Raw genomic sequence first — 18339 nt, 5'->3', positions numbered from 1 at the left:
CTGAGCAGAAATTTAGACTAAATTTGGTTGGACATTACATCGTCTTTAGATTGCAAGCGAGAACAGGTGAGCTGAACTCACAGGTAGAAGGTTGATATATATCAAATATTAAAGTACTTTATTTAGTATTTCCAAATATTTCCTGCTTTGAGCTACATCACAAGGACAACTGCAAATGTGTAAATACTAAATGGAATGAAAAAAAAAAATTAAAGTAAGAACCTATAAAAAATATATATTAAAGTAAGAACCTATTAAAAAAATGCAAATTATTTTAATAGAAGTGATTTTTCCCTTTAACACGAAGACTCTCTACTGTGAGATATGTGAATTGAAATGGTTCATTCCTTTAATTTAGGTCTATCAACATAAAGCCTATGGCATGTTTCAAAACCTTGCCACTGTGAATCATTCTGAAGCATCAATTAAGCATTTAAATGGGTAATTAACTTGGTGCATTTGGTTAAGCCATGCACTGGAGCTGCAGGCTTTGCGTATCTAAATACACTAATTTATGAATGGGCTTTTCCATTGTCCAAGAAGCATGAACAAAGCGATCCACACACACACACACACACACACACACACACACACACACACACACACACACACACACACACACACACACACACACACACACACACACAATCAAGCACACATGCACTCACACGTACTTCCTCCCTCTGAAGTGGTCTACAATAGCCAGTTATGGCATTATGATATAAAATATTCTTAATTTTAATATTTATACATATTTGATATTTAGCCCCACTGTAATTCCAGACTTTTCCCCTTAAACCTCCAATTCCCCATCACTCTGTTTCTCTTCTACCTGCCAATTTGTTTTAATAACACCTCTGGATTTCCTTACTGTTTTACCATCCTCACTCTCTGACTTCCTCTTTTCTTCCTTTGTAATGTCTGTTGTTGTTGGTGCCTCTCTAACCCTTCTGCCCCTTTTCTGCAAAGTTGGATATAAATCATTAGGAGATTATTATTAATTCAGAACCTCATAATTTGACCGCAGCAGAAGGAGAATGCTTCTGTGAGCAGAGTTTCTGACCTTACAGACACACAAACATTCTGTCCAACTGGCTGGCGGCACCCAGAGCCAAATGAGGACCTCTGAGGTCTCATAGCAGCGTCTTGTAAACTAAACAAAACCCTGCAAAAGCATATTTGTTGATTAAGTCGTTTAGTGTAATGTTGAACTGCTTTCATCCTGTGTTTGCCACTACACTAAACTAACCGTGCCCAAGGGTCTCATAATGTATTCTCCAGGAGAAAAGCTGATTTTTGTAGACCTGAAAAACATCTCATTTGGAACGCTCTGCAGAGTTAAGTAAAAAGACGAAAAATATAATAGCATAAAAATATGAGTTGGTAACCACCCCAGGAGTAAATTTAACAACAGCAGAGAAAAATAAATGCAGGAAAAAACAGGAAAAAAACACTACACTATACAAGAAACAAAACAAAATTGCTGAATCAAATAATCTACAATCAATTATTGCAGTGATATACATAAATATTTTTGCAAGTACTTCCACAAGACTGTAATCCAACTGGAGGTCATCACTATTGTAGCATTGCCAATCGTTGCCTTTGGCAATGTTGCATTCTCAATATTGGCCTATCTTCATTATCTAGTGAATATAGGCCAGCAAAATAAATTAACATACAAAGTCAATAATGTGATCAATGCTTTATCATTTCTTTCTACATGGAGAAATAATATTCTCTATTTCAAAGAAAGAAAAGCCTCATGTGGACAGCCTGTGAAGTAAATCTGCCAGTGCTTTAGGAACATTGCGTGACTTTAGGTGACTTAACAGTTTCAGCCACCCAACCCGTCCTTCTGCTAATATGTTAGAAGCAACAAAGTAATGGGTATGACTGGCAGCTGACAGAGAGTAGCCAATCAATCATAATCTTGTTAAAAAGTCCACTAATTAATCAACTCGTTTATCACACTGACACCCCTCATTAACATGTTGATTAACCTTTTCAACTAATTAGGATCAATTAAACCAATTATAGGTAAATCTCAAGTGGAGTGGTCAGGTTGTCAATCAGTCAGTCAAGTAATATGGAAAGAAAACCGATGGATAAGAATGGAAAGAGAAGAGAAGATTCAGGCAAAAGAGATGTTTTACAGAGAAAGGGGTGATAATTACTTGTACTTACTCTATTTAATACCTTGTTATACAATACTTTTATAATTTAAGAATTTTTAGTTAAATCTTAATGTCTGTTTAAATATACCATCGTCTTTTCTCTTTTTGGCATTTAACCATGTTTGAATTGTTGACTGAGAGGAGGGGCGGGGGGGTCGGGGGATAACCACGATGACCCACAGTTTGTACAAAATCACAAACATGCCCCCACCTCTGTCCCACAGTATTAACCATTTTAAAACTCAAATACAAGCCACATTTGCAGTAAAGTATCATCTGGGGTCATATGCAACTTAATGAGCTCATCATACCCACAGATTGTGGATTAATTGATAATTCAGTTTCACTTTACTCGGTTTAGTTGGCCAGCTGTTAGTTGGGTCTTGCAAATCTTGCAAGTGACCAATACACTACATCAGCCATTCCGTTCAAGTCAAAGGTGCTGCAGTCCCCTTAAAAACCAGAAACTCCCATGAGGCCCACTCAATCCTAAATTAAATCTTCACTCTAATCAAAACATAAGAGAACGTGATGGATTTTCTTTGAAAATTGCATTAAAACTGTAATAAAAACTTTCTGCACCGACTCCATTGTTCCAGCTCAGACTGTTCATTGTTACCCAAATAACAAGCCGTGGGTGACTAAGGACATCAAAGCCCTCCTCAACAACAAGAAGAGGGCTTTCAGAGGGGGCAACAAAGAGGAGGTGAGGAAGGTCCAGGTGTTACTAAAGGACAAGATCAGAGAGGCTAAGGACAATTACAGGAGGAAGCTGGAGTGGAAACTCCAGCAGAACAGCATGAGAGAGGTGTGGAGGGGCATGAAGACCATCACTGGATTCAGGCCAACCAACAGCAGGGGAGCTGAGGGAAGTGAGAATAGAGCCGACGAGTTGAATCTGTTTTTCAATAGATTCGACACCACAGTGTCTGCTCCCACCCCCACAACCTCACCTGCAGTCAGCCTGGAATCCAGAGCCACACCACTGTGCCAGCCTCTCTCTTCACATGTTGCCTCCTGTGAGATTCCTGACACCCCTCCCCCACCCATCACCTTCACTCAATACCAGGTTGAGATGCAAATGAGGAGACTTCACTCAGGCAAGTCTGCTGGACCAGACGGAGTGAGTCCCCTTGTCCTCAAGGCCTGTGCCCCCCAGCTGTGTGGAGTCTTTCATAAACTGTTTATGCTGAGTCTGAGTCTGCAGAGGGTCCCGGTGATGTGGAAGACATCATGCCTCGTCCCTGTACCAAAGACGCCTCGTCCCAGTGGCCCCCAGGATTACAGGCCCGTGGCACTGACCTCCCACATCATGAAGACCCTGGAAAGGCTCATCCTGGACCAGCTGCGACCCATAGTAAGACCACATCTGGATCCCCTTCAGTTCGCTTATCAGCCTCGTCTCGGAACAGAGGACGCCATCATCTACCTGCTCAATCGTGTCTACACCCATCTGGACCAGCCGGCGAGCACTGTAAGGGTCATGTTTTTTGACTTTTCCAGTGCTTTCAACACCATCAGGCCGACCCTCCTGGGTGATAAGTTAGCAGCGATGCAGGTGGATGCTTCTCTGGTGTCCTGGATTGTTGATTACCTGACAGGAAGACCACAATATGTACGTCTCCCACAGTGTGTGTCTGACAAGGTGATTAGCAACACAGGGGCACCACAGGGGACTGTCCTCTCCCCCTTCCTCTTCACCCTCTACACCACAGACTTCAGCCACTGCACAGAGACCTGCCATCTTCAGAAGTTTTCTGATGACTCTGCGGTGGTTGGATGCATCAGCAGGGATGATGAGACAGAGTACCGGGCTGTGGTCGACTCCTTTGTCACGTGGTGTGAGCAGAATCATCTGCAGCTCAACGTGGCAAAGACCAAGGAACTGATCGTGGACTTCAGGAAGACCAGGAAACACTTGACCCCTGTTTCAATCCAGGGGGTCAGTGTTGACATTGTGGAGGACTATAAATACCTTGGAGTTCACATTGACAATAAACTGGACTGGGCTAAAAACACCACAGCACTTTACAGGAAGGGCCAGAGTCGTCTCTATTTTTTGAGGCGACTGAGGTCCTTCAACATCTGCCAGAAAATGCTGAGGATTTTCTATGAGTCTGTTGTGGCCAGTGTGATCCTCTATGCTGTTGCATGCTGGGGGAGCAGGCTGAGGGTCGCAGATGCCAACAGACTTAATAAACTGATCCGTAAGGCCAGCAATGTTGTGGGGATGGAGCTGGACTCCCTCAAGGTGGTGTCGGAGAGGCGGATGCTGTCCAAGATAAAGACAATGTTGGATAACACCTCCCACCCACTCCATGACATGTTGGTCAGTCACAGGAGCTCGTTCAGTGAGAGACTGAGATTACCGAAAAGCACCACTGAACGACACAGGAAATCATTCCTGCCTGTGGCCATCTCCCTGTACAACGCATCCACTTAACACACTGTTTGCTGCTACAGCTACACATGTTTCTTTTCCAAATATTTATTTATAAGTGACTTATGTATGTATGTATGTATGTATATATATGTATATATTGTACTATTCTTAGTTAGCGTATTGTCTGTCTTGTCTTAATGTTGGTTTAAAATGGAGCACTGTAACAAAAAATAATTTCCCCCAGGGATCAATAAAGTATTCTGATTCTGATTCTGATTAATAATGTAATAATAACTTCATAATGAGCAATAGTAATGTGTAGTAACAAAATATCCACCTATTATAAATGTTACTACATTTTTTATATAAATAAATAATGTATACAAATATGTCACTTAAAATAGATGTGAGTAATTTCAAACTGAACTACTTACTTAATTACTGCGACACAGCTGCAGTACTGTTACAGCCCACCAGGGGGCCCCATCCCACACTTTGGGAATCACTGCACTACAAAATTCATGCGGTTGTCAGAAATTTAAAAACATTTGTTTTCTTAGATTTAATGTCCAAAAGTAAAGTAGTAAATTATTCACTCCCTTGGCATTAAAAGCTAAAATGAATTACGATCCTATATTAATTTTGAAGAAAACACAGTAAAATCCATTCAGCAGCCACCTGTATGCACAGACATGCATCTATTTTATATTAATCATGCTTTGAGCTGATTTGATTAATGTAACATTACAACCTTTTAACCAAGAGTGCTACACTGCCCATGTGGAAAAGAAATAGTAAAAACATATATGATTTACTCATGAAAATGGCCACTTTCATGAGTAAATCATATATAAATCATATAAGGCTTACATGATTTACTCATGAAAGTGGCCACTTTCTCATTACTTTCATATATTTTTTTAGTAAGTATCCAAAACATACAAGTTTCATTATATAATTTTTCAAGGGATCTTATATCTGTTTTCACTCTTGTATGCTTTTCATACTAGTTTCACACAAGACAGATACAAACTTTATAAGATTTATATATATCTTTTCCATATGGGTGGGCTGGCTTATGCCACTCTCCAAACACTTTGCTAAACGTCATGCCAGGAAGCGTGCACAGGGAGAGCAGAACAAACTCTACATTATCCAAAGACAGACAAATACTCGTTCAAAATCATTCAGAAGGTCACCGGGCTGCTATTCGGAGAAACTGCTGTGTTTATCACGGTGTCTGAAAAAAACACAGTTGACTGTGGAAAAATGGTGACAAAAATGGTGGGAGGGGAGCGAGGCAGACACATTCGCATTGTGTCATTGAGTGCGTACGAGTGTGTCAATTCAGACACATGCTGATTTTTTTTTTTGTTACTTCTCGCGGCATGATCATAAACACAGTTTCTCCTCTACAAACAAACTCTACAAACACGATCCAGTTAGTATACGGAGCAAGCGCTACTCCTGAGAGCTGGCATTTTGGTTAGGCGCACACCTTCTCTTTTCTTGCCTGAGTGTGCTTGGTATTTTGGGGGCTTGTTCTCAACTTGTGCTGAGGAAAGACGCGAGTAGGCAGTGTGTCAGTAATAATCCGGTGTCAAGCATGACCAAGATTTATGCGTGTGCTGGCTGCCCACTCAGATCAGGGCAATGACGCACGGACAAACTATAATGCCACCGTGCGATTAGCTTAAAGTAGTTAAACTTTGCACATAAAACATGTAAATACAACAAAATATGTAAATATCACAAAATATAATTACGTTTCTCAACATTATGGTTGAAATGCATTATTATTAAATTGAAACCAAACTGAAACAAGTACTGTTTTGTAATTGTACCACATGTGCACAAAAAAAAAAGATAAAATACCAAAGTCTGTGTATCTTTTGATGTCGAATGGACTCTTTTGAAAACGGACTAGCAATTTGAATGCACAAAACACCTTTTTTTTTTTTTTTGTAAAAGTAGTAGAGGCAATCCAAGACTACAACAGAAGGCTGGAAAGTAAGGAAAGCAATTTTACATTTAGAAAAAGAAAAGAAAAAACACTATCTCCTCCAACCTATGTGTGCAGTTGTTCCACACATTCGACTCTCATTATCACTGTTGGGGGACATGGACTATGCCAAATGAATTTCCAAGTGCTTTCCACCAGTTAGGGTTTTTGTGTCAAAGAAATCTAGCTGTGCACTTATCTTGAATAGTTACCCAAGAGGGGAAAAAACAGAAAAGAGCAAGCGATACAGGGAAGAGTGAGAGAAAGGCAGTAAGATTGAGACAGTGAGAGAAAATGTGACAGAGAAAAGGCGAGACGTTTGGAGTCAACAAACGTAATTAGAGGGAATCTGAGGGAGGGATGATGGGGACCAACTGTCAGAGAGAAACACAAACACAAAAATGCCAAAAAAAAAAAAAGGCAAAAGAGGCCAAATCAGAACCTTGAAAATAGCTGTTATTAAAGGCAGAGATATGCACACACTGTACATCCTATTTCATTTTTCAGAAATGAACACGCTGTGCATATACTGTATCTCCATGTGCGTGCGTGTGTGCGTGCAAGCGTGCATTTAAATAATCATCTCCGTGAAGATAATCAGATTTCACCCGTCTTACCTTGATAATGTGCGCTGAATCCACGGTAACGGTGGTTGCCATCAGTCACGAAATGCAGCCGAAGCCAGTTTTTGTTGCTGACGATAGGAGAAGGGACGTTAGTGCCCGACAACCTAAAAAGGAAGACAGAATGAAAATGCTTAATGAAATAAAACATGGATCCATACAAAGACACATTTATAATACCTTAGCCTTCACCTAATCCTATAATACACAGAATGATTGTATGACTGAAATTTAAATGGTCATTTTTTTAGGGAAGAAGTGCAGACACGTGCTTAGCAGTGCATGCACTCTACACAGGAGTTGACTAGGATCAAACCTCTAAGCCTGCGGTCAGTGGAAAACCCACTTTATCACCTGAGCCACGCCTGCTATAGGTTAAACACCATGCTTCACCTGGTTTAGCTTTGTGCCCCCATATTTTGCTGCAGTATAACTGTAATACCAGTGCTTGGCTTTAAGAAAAGGACAAATGTCTGGCCACAGCTGTAGGGTACGAAACCTAATATTTGCCAAGTCTAGTCCACTGTTGGAGCGGATTTGAAAACACAGCCCTTCTCCTCCCCATTCTCCCGGCACGAACACCAAACACAGCTTATGCAGAAGATCAGATCAGCTTGATGCTGGACTTAGTGAGCTTTATACTCGCTCATCTGAAAGAACCTGTAATTGTCTACAGTCCCCTGGAAAAACCTGGAAACAGAGCATACCTGAGACACAGAGATCACTGTGATTTCTGTTTAGTCCAATAACACGAATAGATTACTGCTTCCACCGGCTTTCTTTTCTTTTCTTTTTCTGTAAATGCATGCATATATTTGCTGCATTTATCTGATACTGATTATGGCAATTAGTGGAAATGTAGCGTTATGTTGCTATTCAGTGAGTTTAAACACAATAAACTTGGGCGGATGACACATTATTGGAATTGGCACTCTACATCAAAGCTTTACAACTTCTCATTTTGTTAAAGAAAGACCATTAAGATCTTAAGAATAAAGCTTTTAAGATGTGGTTATATTGTGAGTGGTTGAATGCGATAATATGAGGCATTTCACTCCAAATATTATGTTTCCAGTATAATATTAAGGGAACAGAAAATACATGCAGTCTGCAACTTCAATTGCAGTGAATGGAAACTGGATGGCCAGTCAGCTCCAAAATAGAAAATCTCATCTGAGAGGATGGAGCTCTGATCTCCAAATAAACACTGCTGCACACCCAAAGCTGATCCAAAACCAGACTGATGATAGTTTCAGAAGGCTGTAAAACCTTCACATTTTTAGTAAATTAACAATTAGCTAATAACCGAAGGAACTGTGCTTTAGACTGCACTTCCACAGGATCACGAATATTCTAAAATTCATTCAGTGTTTATAAAGGTCGTGTATGTGTTGCTGCTGTCTTGGATTAAGTGAGAACAAAGCCTATGGTGAGTGTAATGATGCAGAATGAATTACACACAGTCTCTTGCAGAATTTTAAGGGTACCTCGCTCGCTCTTAATTAACTGTTCACTGTCTAATTCCCAGGAGGTAGCTGGTGGATATAATGTATGAAAGTCTTGAATCACCCCTAATTTTTTATATTATGCTTCCAAGGATGCAGACGTTCTTGTATTTTCTTGCATAAATGGTCCTGAGCAATAATTCTCCAGACTTTCTGAAGGTCTTTTCTTTCTTTGGACATTGGCTGCTTTTTCACTCATTTTCAGTTACGTCCTGTAGCTGACCATTTTCAGAAGAATATTTCATGTTGCTTGTTAAGCCATCTTAACACTGGCCTATAAATTATTCATCATTCAAGCTTAAAAAAAAAGCAATATACAATTTATATGATATTTTTGTGCACTACGTTAACAGCAGCCAGTTCAAAAACACGTCATGTGTTCTCATTTCGTTCATTCAATATGTATAAAATGTATAAAAATGTACAAACACAGAGTTATCACAAGTGGCTCATGGAGTGATGAATCCAAATTTAAAGTTTTCGTTTTAAACTGTCATCCGTATGTACAGATGAAGTCAAGTGAGGCAACAGTGAGTGTCTACAGCCATCTGTAAAAGACGATGAAGGCTCTGTCATGGTTTGGGGCTGCATTTCAAACAGTGGTGTTGGCGATCTTGCCAAAATGGATGAAATTATGAATAGATCAGATTTTGATCCCGCCCTGCGATATCTTGAAAGTGTCTGATTGGCAACAGCTTCCCAAACACGCTGTCAGTCAAGCAAAAACATGCCTGGCTAGAAGAAACTCACAATGGAAATGCTATCAGTTATGGACCAGCCTCCGCAGAGCTCGAATCTCAACATTATTGAAGCAGTGACAAAGAATGGAATAAAGTCATCCAAAGAAGAGCTTGGAACATCTTTCAAGAAGCCTGAAGGATTATTCATAAGGACTGCTTAAAGAAATAGTAAGAAAACGTAAACAGTTGAGTTCAGGCTGTGTAGAAGCAAGCATAGCAAGTACAGACTTGTTAGAATGGTACAAATGTTGTTTTTGCCTAATACACTTTGTTTCCATCTATGCATGTACAGGTTTTATTAAATGATTGCACCTGTTTCCGATTTTTTTTTCAGCAAAATATAAATAAAGGGTGAGAATGTAATTCAAAAAGTCAGTCATCATGACACTTCCTGAAACTGAAGTTGGTAGTTGCTATTGTACTGGTTCTGCACATTGATTGCTATAAGGATGGCAATTATTTGTTTTTTTTTCCTCCTAAGATTTATATACAGTCTACCTAACTGACTCATAGTATATGCAAATTCAGATCGTCAAATGTCAGACTTCAATGAACCACTTTTAAAAATATTAGCTTTTTTGCATTTAAGCAAGCTGAATCAAGGCTTTCAGGGTACATAGCGCTACCAGATGGGACCCAATTTGCAACACTTTCATCAAGTGGTGAGAATAAGACCACTTAATTGGTTGAGAAGGTGAAGAAGGCTCTTGTGGTTGGCAAAGTGAAGTGTGTTAGGTCACTACTGCATTAGAGGAACTGAATGCTTTTGCAGTTCAGAATAAAACACCCTTGATTCTGTATGGCTTTAAATATCTAAACCTCAAATAAAATCTCTGCTGGCAATTAACCACCTTCGATGCACCAGTTCTTTGATTTATGGCGCTTTCATCTTGTAGTGTCAAGCAACAGGTGCTGTCTTTCTTTCATTGCATTTTCATTTTTTGAGATATTTTTAGTACTATCACCTTGGCTGTTAGATTTAAGACACAGGTATACACACACACACACACACACACACACACACACACACACACACACACACACACACACACACACACACACACACACACACGAATGGTCTTGAAAGAGAAGTGGACCGTCCTCTCTCATGTTCACTTGTCCCCTTCTGGAAACCGACGCACTCCATTAATGTCAACACACACACGCACAAAGGCATGAATAGGAGCATTATATTGTATGCACTATTATCCAGTGCCAATACACTCTAATAACAGTGGTAAAAAGTGGAACACAAGAGTGCTGAGCAGGTGCTTTAGAAGGTGTATCTCTGCGTGTGTGTGTGTGTGTGTGTGTGTGTGTGTGTGTGTGTGTGTGTGTTAACAAAGAGAGGGTCACCTTGTGCCCTAGATCAGTAGGATTCCATGATGTTGGCTATTAGTCACATACACACAAAAAGGTGGTCTACAAAGCCATGTGTGAAGTACCAGCTTTTCATGCATGCTGGCACAACGATACAGTAACAGAGCTGAGGAGGATGTTAACAGTGGTCCCAGTCCTCCAGATAATCAAGCCCTACACAAACGTTTCACCGAAAAGTCAAAACCATGACAAAACCCACGACTCGTCTTTAGATTTCATCATCAACATGTGGTGTGACCCTTACATAGCTCTGATCCACACATCCCTGATTTAGTCTGGCCTTAGATGACTAGAAGAGCAGCTAAAGGTTAAACCCACTTGGACCAAGTTAAAAGCAGCCTGTTCAGACTGTAACCTCTGAGGGGTGGGATAGTCTCCAGGCCCTGTGTAATCGTGTGGGTAGATGGATTTTTTTTTTCCTTTTGAATGCAACCTCACTTTACATTTAGTAGCACATTTAGACAGTAATGTTTAATATGTCCGCAGCTAAATGGACTTCACTTCAGGGAAAAGTAACTCCTGCTACTACTGCACGTTATTTAAACTATGCATGTGAGGACTTTGCTTGGATGCATCTGTTTTACACTTGCTGAATTGCATATCTCATGCTTTTGATTCTTTTCTGCAACTGTTCATGCATCCTAGTCAGCTGCAAAGATTTGTGACTTCTCTAAGAGCTGCCACCGCAACTAATGCTTACTCGTGATATCTTTTCAGCATCTCTGACAAGACATACAGACATGCCCTTAGTAGGTTGTTACCACTTCATTAAATAGTTGTGCTGGCATAGCTCATGCATATATTAAGGTTTCTAGAAATAGATATAAAGTATAGGTTAAGCAGTGGTAAGATTGGTGGCAACTAATATCCCTGATCCTCAGGAGAGTTTTGTCTTTTAATCTGAATTGTGTAGGTTATCTTAGTTAGGCTTTGGGAAGGACGTGTTGCTTGGGTAAAATTTTACAGACAAAACATTACTTTTGGTGCCTGACGTGGTATCTTGTAGTGGAATTATGCACTATGAGACTTTTTTTTAGCTTTTATCCATAAAACCAGAGGAGGATATGTGGTGTAGCATAAATTAGGACTTTTTGTTAATCAGTAATTCTTCTTTAAACCTTGTACCCTAATAGTGGTTGGAGCGTTAATATTATTGAAAGCATTACAGCATATAGGTTACTTTTTATTATTAATAAATAATACTTGTATGTATTCTTAGTTATTATTTATTAAATAAATATAGTTATATGGTCACTGGACACTGTGAACATCCACGGTCACCACTTCATGCATAATAGACCTTCCATGTGTATGGACATGTGCAGGTATATATGTATGTATATGTATACATATGTATATTTAGTGTGTACATGTGTGTGTGTACATGTCTATAAATAGGAATAGTAGTGGTACAATAGTTATGTCAAGCTATATAGTTTATGTCTTCCATATTTCCAACCATATCCATAATCACATACTGCGTATATACTACCATTGAATATAGTGTATTATCTTATTTTTTTTTTCATTGATTGTACTTATTTGTATTTTTGTATTTCCTTCTGATATCGGTACCTGAGCTGATGTAACGCAAAATTTCCCCGTTGTGGGATCAATAAAGTTTTATCTTATCTTATCTTATCTTATTTGACCATAAGAACTCTTCACACTCCTCTATGTGTCCTCTTCATGTTTACAGCTGTTTACAGCTTTTCGGTCTCTTGTTCCCATGACATCATAGCACAGTGTGTGTATTCTCATTGTTTCATATTAAAACAGGAATTGAATTAGAGCAAGCCCATGTGTGTGACATTAAACCATTTAATCAAATGCTCAAGAGTCACTTAACAACTCCAAGCTGAGATTAAGCCATAATTAGAAAAACTCTTTCTGCAGCAGTGAATGGGATCTTAAAAAGGTCATTGTATCCCCACAACAGCAGGAAGCACCTCCTCCTACCAGTGCTTTTGAGATGCATTACTGCTGCTCCATAGGTCCCGAGCATGACTGTATGTGAAAAATGAAAAACGACCATGTGTGCTCACCAACTACTTACATGCATAATTAAAGGTTAAGACATAGCTTGTAGCAAAAGCCTAACACATGAATAAATAAATATATGAAACACGTCAGCTGAGAAGCTAGCTGATCTGATCTTCCCCATGTGGACAATTTGTAATGCATTATTAAACCATTCATCTATCGAGATGGATTATGTCTGTGACTATTAAGTGTTCTCCCAAGATATCTGCTATAAAAGTACTTCAGAGCAGCCCTGAGTTATTACAGACCACCTTCTTTAAATATCGCGGTCTGACAGGGTATCCCAGTCAGTGATTTGACAGTGATGTGGGAGTAAAATCCACAGGATAAATACAGGCTTGTTACAAAGGTCTACTGCCATTTTCAAAAGCATAAGAGTAGTTGTGTGATAACATTTTAAGTTGCATAAAGATCAAAAGGCATCACCAAATCTTTTCATTTATGAAACAGACATATAGAAACACAGTTAAAGAAGTCTAAACCCGCACACTCACTATTGTATAAAGGTCAGAACGCAGATTACTGTGACAAATGTTTCCAAACACTGGATGTTAAACTCAAAGAGTTAGTGTGAGATAGTCCCTTATTTCTCTTTTAAAATCAAGTCGTCTGTGAAAGAAAATCGGTAACTTAAAAGAATTACTCCTTCTGCCTGCTAGTAGTATTTTATTCATGTATGACATTTCTGTGTAAGCAATAACAGATCAAAAATGTAGCAGCATGTTTTACAATTAGTCCTATATATTATTGGTCAAAAACATAATATAATTGTGCGTATAATTTGTTGATATCTCATTTCTTTACATTGATAAACTTAGAGTGTAGGTTGCTTTGGCAGTATACTGTTGTTGGGGTCCTTATCAATTTGCACTGTTAACTGCTGTCTTTACAGAGTATAACCCTGCACCCTGCTACTTCTATCAGCAGTCAACAGGTAAGCATAGATTCCCATACCATGAAATCTCCTCTGTCATGACTGACAGTTATGTTTCAGATCATGAGCTCTTTCGGTGCTTCTCTATATGTTTTTCTGTCCATCAGTCTAATAGAAGTTAATTTATGTTTTATCTGTCCAAACATTTTTTGGTGTGTTTAAGTGTGCAAGCTACTTTTACACATCTTCCAGTAAATTCTAATCATGTTCTTGAGCGTAATGAGTGGTTTGCACCTCGTTGTAAATCACAGTTAACCCTTTCATGAATTATGACAACCTCAATCAGGATTTTTTTTCTTAAGTATTTTTATTCATATTTAGGCATGGAAAAAAAGATATCTGAATTTAATTTTTTTTAAAACATGTACTTTTCAAAGAGTTTTTTTACATGTCTGCTCGGACACTTCCTATCCATCAGTGTCCAATGCTGTGGTTTATGTGCAAGTATACCATCAACACTGACACAAATACAAGACCGGACTTTTTCTGTTGGAGCAGGTGAAGGATTATGACATGCCTACCTTCTCAAGAGTGTTTTTAACTTGGTTAGGTATTATATTAAATACAGCAACAAAAAAACAATGTCAACACTTTGAACTTCAGATATTAAGACTGCTTCATTTGTTGTGAGATCCCAAGGCAACAGGGTTCACCCGGCCATAAAAGCGCTCTGAAAACCTCTGAAAATTGAGGAGTATGCATAAAACTAGCTGTAATTCATAAAAATATAATGCAAAATGTTTGTTAAAAAAACCTTGAAATAAAGCTAAAGCTCTAAATGTCAATTATATATTGATTGTATGATTTAAAATCCACTAACTATGTAACCCAAAAAATATGGCACTAACTATATTTGATTTTGAAAGTGATCTATCTTGCCAAGTAGGCATACTAAAAAAAATAGGACACATGTTTGTGTTTGAGCTCTAATCACTGTAGGTACAAATTTTTAAAAAGAAAAAAATATACTGGGATAGTAAGAGTCAGTATGTGACCGCTTATGCAGTTTTGAGTGTGTGTGTGTGTGTGTGTGTGTGTGTGTGTGTGTGTCTGCAAGAGAGAAAATATCAAGTGGAGAGTTGCCAGAGGGAGCGAGAGAACATAATTGATTAAATACACCAGACCAAAAGAGCATCTCTCCCTCTCTACATCTCAGGGTCTACCATCGTCCCATCCATCCTCTGTGCCTCCTTCCTCAACAAAAACACCAACCAGCTATTCCGCTCACAGTATGGCAATGAAAGAGAGGGAGAGGGAGGAAATAAAGAAGCACTGGGTGGAAAGAGGGCGGAAAGAGGCTAAGATCGATGGCCGAAAGACAGAAAGACAGTGAGTCAGAGAGAGGGAGTGGAAGAGAGAGGGAGACAGCGAGAACAATAGAAGAAGGGAGGAGAGGGAGAAGGAACCCACAGGCTCACAAATGAATGATGTTAGATTTAAAATGATTCATCTTCACATTTAAAAGTAATCACAAAAAAAAGAATTTATGTAGAGCAGATCATAAGGGTAATGTAGAATAAAGTAGAAAACAAATAAAAAATACAAATACAACAAATACTTATTTGTTACTAATATTATAAATAACATAAAATACTTATTTTTCTGCCATGTTAAACACACACTTTAATCAAATAAAGAGTGGGATACTTCTGCACTTCAGAGGTTCATTTTGGAAATTGCAGCTACTAATCTACACCAAGTGAACCTGTTTTCAGACTACCCAAAAAAGTGTGAAGTGCAAAATAGAGCAACATTGTTTTCATTTGCACATATTTGCCATGCTCAATCATAAGAATTAAGACCTTTCTTTTATTCATTTTCTTTCAAATACACTGTTAAATTGAGCTACTTTGTTGCTACCTGTTGTGATGTACTGTACTGACACAAAGTTTAATATGGAGACGAGATTTTAATAGATTGAAATAAAATTAATCCTTAACTAATGGACCCTTTCACTGTAGGGTTTATTTCAGCTACTCTGGGACAGAATTGAGTTTTATATATACATTGGCACCTTAATGTGTGATGTAACTAACACACATTGAAAGATCATTGGCCATTTAAGTTACAGTTTGTGTTTCCATATACAATATATGTGCTTGTACCCATGTGAGTGTGATTATTGATCAGATAGAAGGGGAGTGCTACTTAATCAGACTAGCCGTCTCAATAGGCTCCCCCAATTAGGACACACGAAATCTCAAATACATATGAGCTTTCTGGGAGAGTGAAAATGCACTTTCACACATATAATGCAGAAATTTGGGGATGGATGGGATTTTGGCGAAGTCATCATCAATCAGCGCACAGATGCAGAGAAGTTCTCGTTGTGCACAAGATTGTTTATATACATTGTGTATTTATGCTTCTGTGCATGCGCGTGTGTGGGTGTGTAGGGGTTCGTGCTTGCGCGAGCACGCCTGCTGTGTCGCTCTCCATCACTTTCAAGTGGGCAGAGAGTAATCAGTGTTCACAACAGGACCCTGCTCTGTCTCTCCCTCCCTTTCCTTTATCTCATCTAAATTTTTCTCCTCCTCCTTGCTCCCCACTTCACGGAGCAGCAAGGTGTTTGTTAAATTGGCTCGTTCAAGTAAAGAGTGGAGGGCTGAAAAAAAAAAAAAAAACCAGAGAGTGGGTGGCTCTGCACCATATTGCAAAATCCACTGTTAGTTTAATTATTTATCCATTTAGCAAGTAGGAGCTAAACTGTGAGAGTGTTAAAGTGATAAAATCACTTGTTGAGAACACTTTTGAGGATGGTTTCATTGCTTGGTTTATGCCCCTTATCTCCTGAAAGAGGATTTTAATACAGCAGCATGTAATTATTATGCTCCAAATTTGTGGCACCAATTTGGGTGAGCTACTTCAGTCAGCATCGACTTTGGAGCTGAGGAAAAGCCTCGACCTTAGCGCCATCAAACCCATTTTGGATAAACCGGAACATCGATGACAAGCCACGTGTCAGCACTCAAAAGCGGCAGCAGCACTTTCTTGCAGCCAGGCTCATAAATCTTGTGAAAAGCCTTCCCGAAAGTGGTGTAATAACAGATTAATGACTATAAAATTTTCAAATATAGAGCCGGTATCCATGTGTCGACACGCTTCTGTCATGTACTGCACCTCAAAAGTACCCCTAAATACACAAACAAATGTCTTTGTACTTCTCAAAATTATGTAAATAATTATATTAAGTGACTGACAGAGCCACTTATAACAGTTGATAACCACCTGACTGCAAACTACATATAATCTTACCTAAACAATTTTATCTTTGTTGGCACAAATAGCTGAGATTTGTTTCGAGTAAAGCGCAGGGTGTAAAATAGTTTATACCATCTGCCGGATAAGTTATGCCTGTGTTGGCAGTGTGAGCAGGCTGCAAATCTAGGTAGCTTCTTTTGTTTGTTGATGTGGTTTAAAACACAAAATCAAACACAGTCCTACCCCAAATAAAATGAGTGAAGATTTGGGGGTTTTTGTTGTTTTTTGTTCTGTGTAACTGCCGTCTGCCGTTTTTAAAAAAAACATGATCACTTCATCTATTTTTCCCCCTCTGTTTGTCTTACCATGTTGGATATGTAGCCCTTGTATCTACAACTTAAAAACTGAATCCACCAGGCATTTTAAAAGGACAACTAGGAAATGGATGAAAAGCCCGGAATACCCATTAAATTAAATAAAATTAATTTCTTTATCATCCCCCTCCTTCTACCCTCTGCTCTTCTGTCCCTCGCCTCTTTTCTTCCTCTTGTTCTCACCAGAGTTTGTGTCATTTTGTGTGTTCCCTCCTTTCTTTAAGCCCAGACTTTTCCCAGAGGCCATTGCAATCTTGGGCTTCTGCCTCTTTTCAAACTCTGTGTGTGTGTGTGTGTGTGTGTGTGTGTGTGTGTGTGTGTGTGTGTGTGTGTAGCCTGCAGGACACCACAGTAATCAGAGCAGAGACACACAATGAGAAAAAGGGGGACAGAGACAAGGAGTTGGTGTCATTATCTTATTATAATTTTAGCTCTGAAACTACTAGTGGCTATTCAGCCGCTGACTATCCAGCGCACAGCACTTCCAGACACACACGCCAAGCTACAGCAATGAATAACACTGATCGTATCGCTAATGTTTCTTGAAATGACATTCATCTGGATGTTTTTTGACTACAAACTACAAAATGAAGCATTACTGTGGGCTAATCACACCTCTCCACAGTAACAATCTTCCACATAATGTCTTGAAACACCACAGAAACTACTCAAGAGCATCTAGAAAACCTCAACAAAGACCTCAAAGCACTGACCTAAGTTTCAAATCCAGAGATGCCAATCTAATTGAGAATCCTAATTGATATAGGATCCCAACTCCTGCAAACCAAAAGAGTCAAATAGTCTGACAGCATAACAGGACAGATGTCTCGTGGCCATGCCCCAAAGAATCACAGCTATTATTAAGCAGATGGGTTTTATGTTATGCCAATTAAAAACAAGCACAATTAAGTAAGGACATAAATATGTTCTCATCAGCACAGACTGGCAGACTGTGCTGATGATGGTAGAATTAAAAA

General features: G+C 39.1%; 1 protein-coding gene across 1 annotated transcript in view; it reads right to left on the bottom strand.

The window, feature by feature from the left end:
* The window catches only part of csmd3b (CUB and Sushi multiple domains 3b), a 403942-nt gene that overhangs the window by 156094 nt on the left and 229509 nt on the right, over window positions 1-18339 (bottom strand). Inside the window, exon 8 of the mRNA XM_026157423.1 lies at window positions 7180-7292. Within this exon, the coding sequence (XP_026013208.1) occupies window positions 7180-7292 (113 nt within the window). The remainder of the gene's footprint in view (window positions 1-7179; window positions 7293-18339) is intronic.

The sequence above is a fragment of the Astatotilapia calliptera genome, chromosome 22, assembly GCF_900246225.1.
Source record: "Astatotilapia calliptera chromosome 22, fAstCal1.2, whole genome shotgun sequence".
Classification (NCBI taxonomy): domain Eukaryota; kingdom Metazoa; phylum Chordata; class Actinopteri; order Cichliformes; family Cichlidae; genus Astatotilapia; species Astatotilapia calliptera.
The sequence above is the reverse complement of the archived record's forward strand: the minus strand, read 5'-3'. Positions and strand labels throughout refer to the sequence as shown.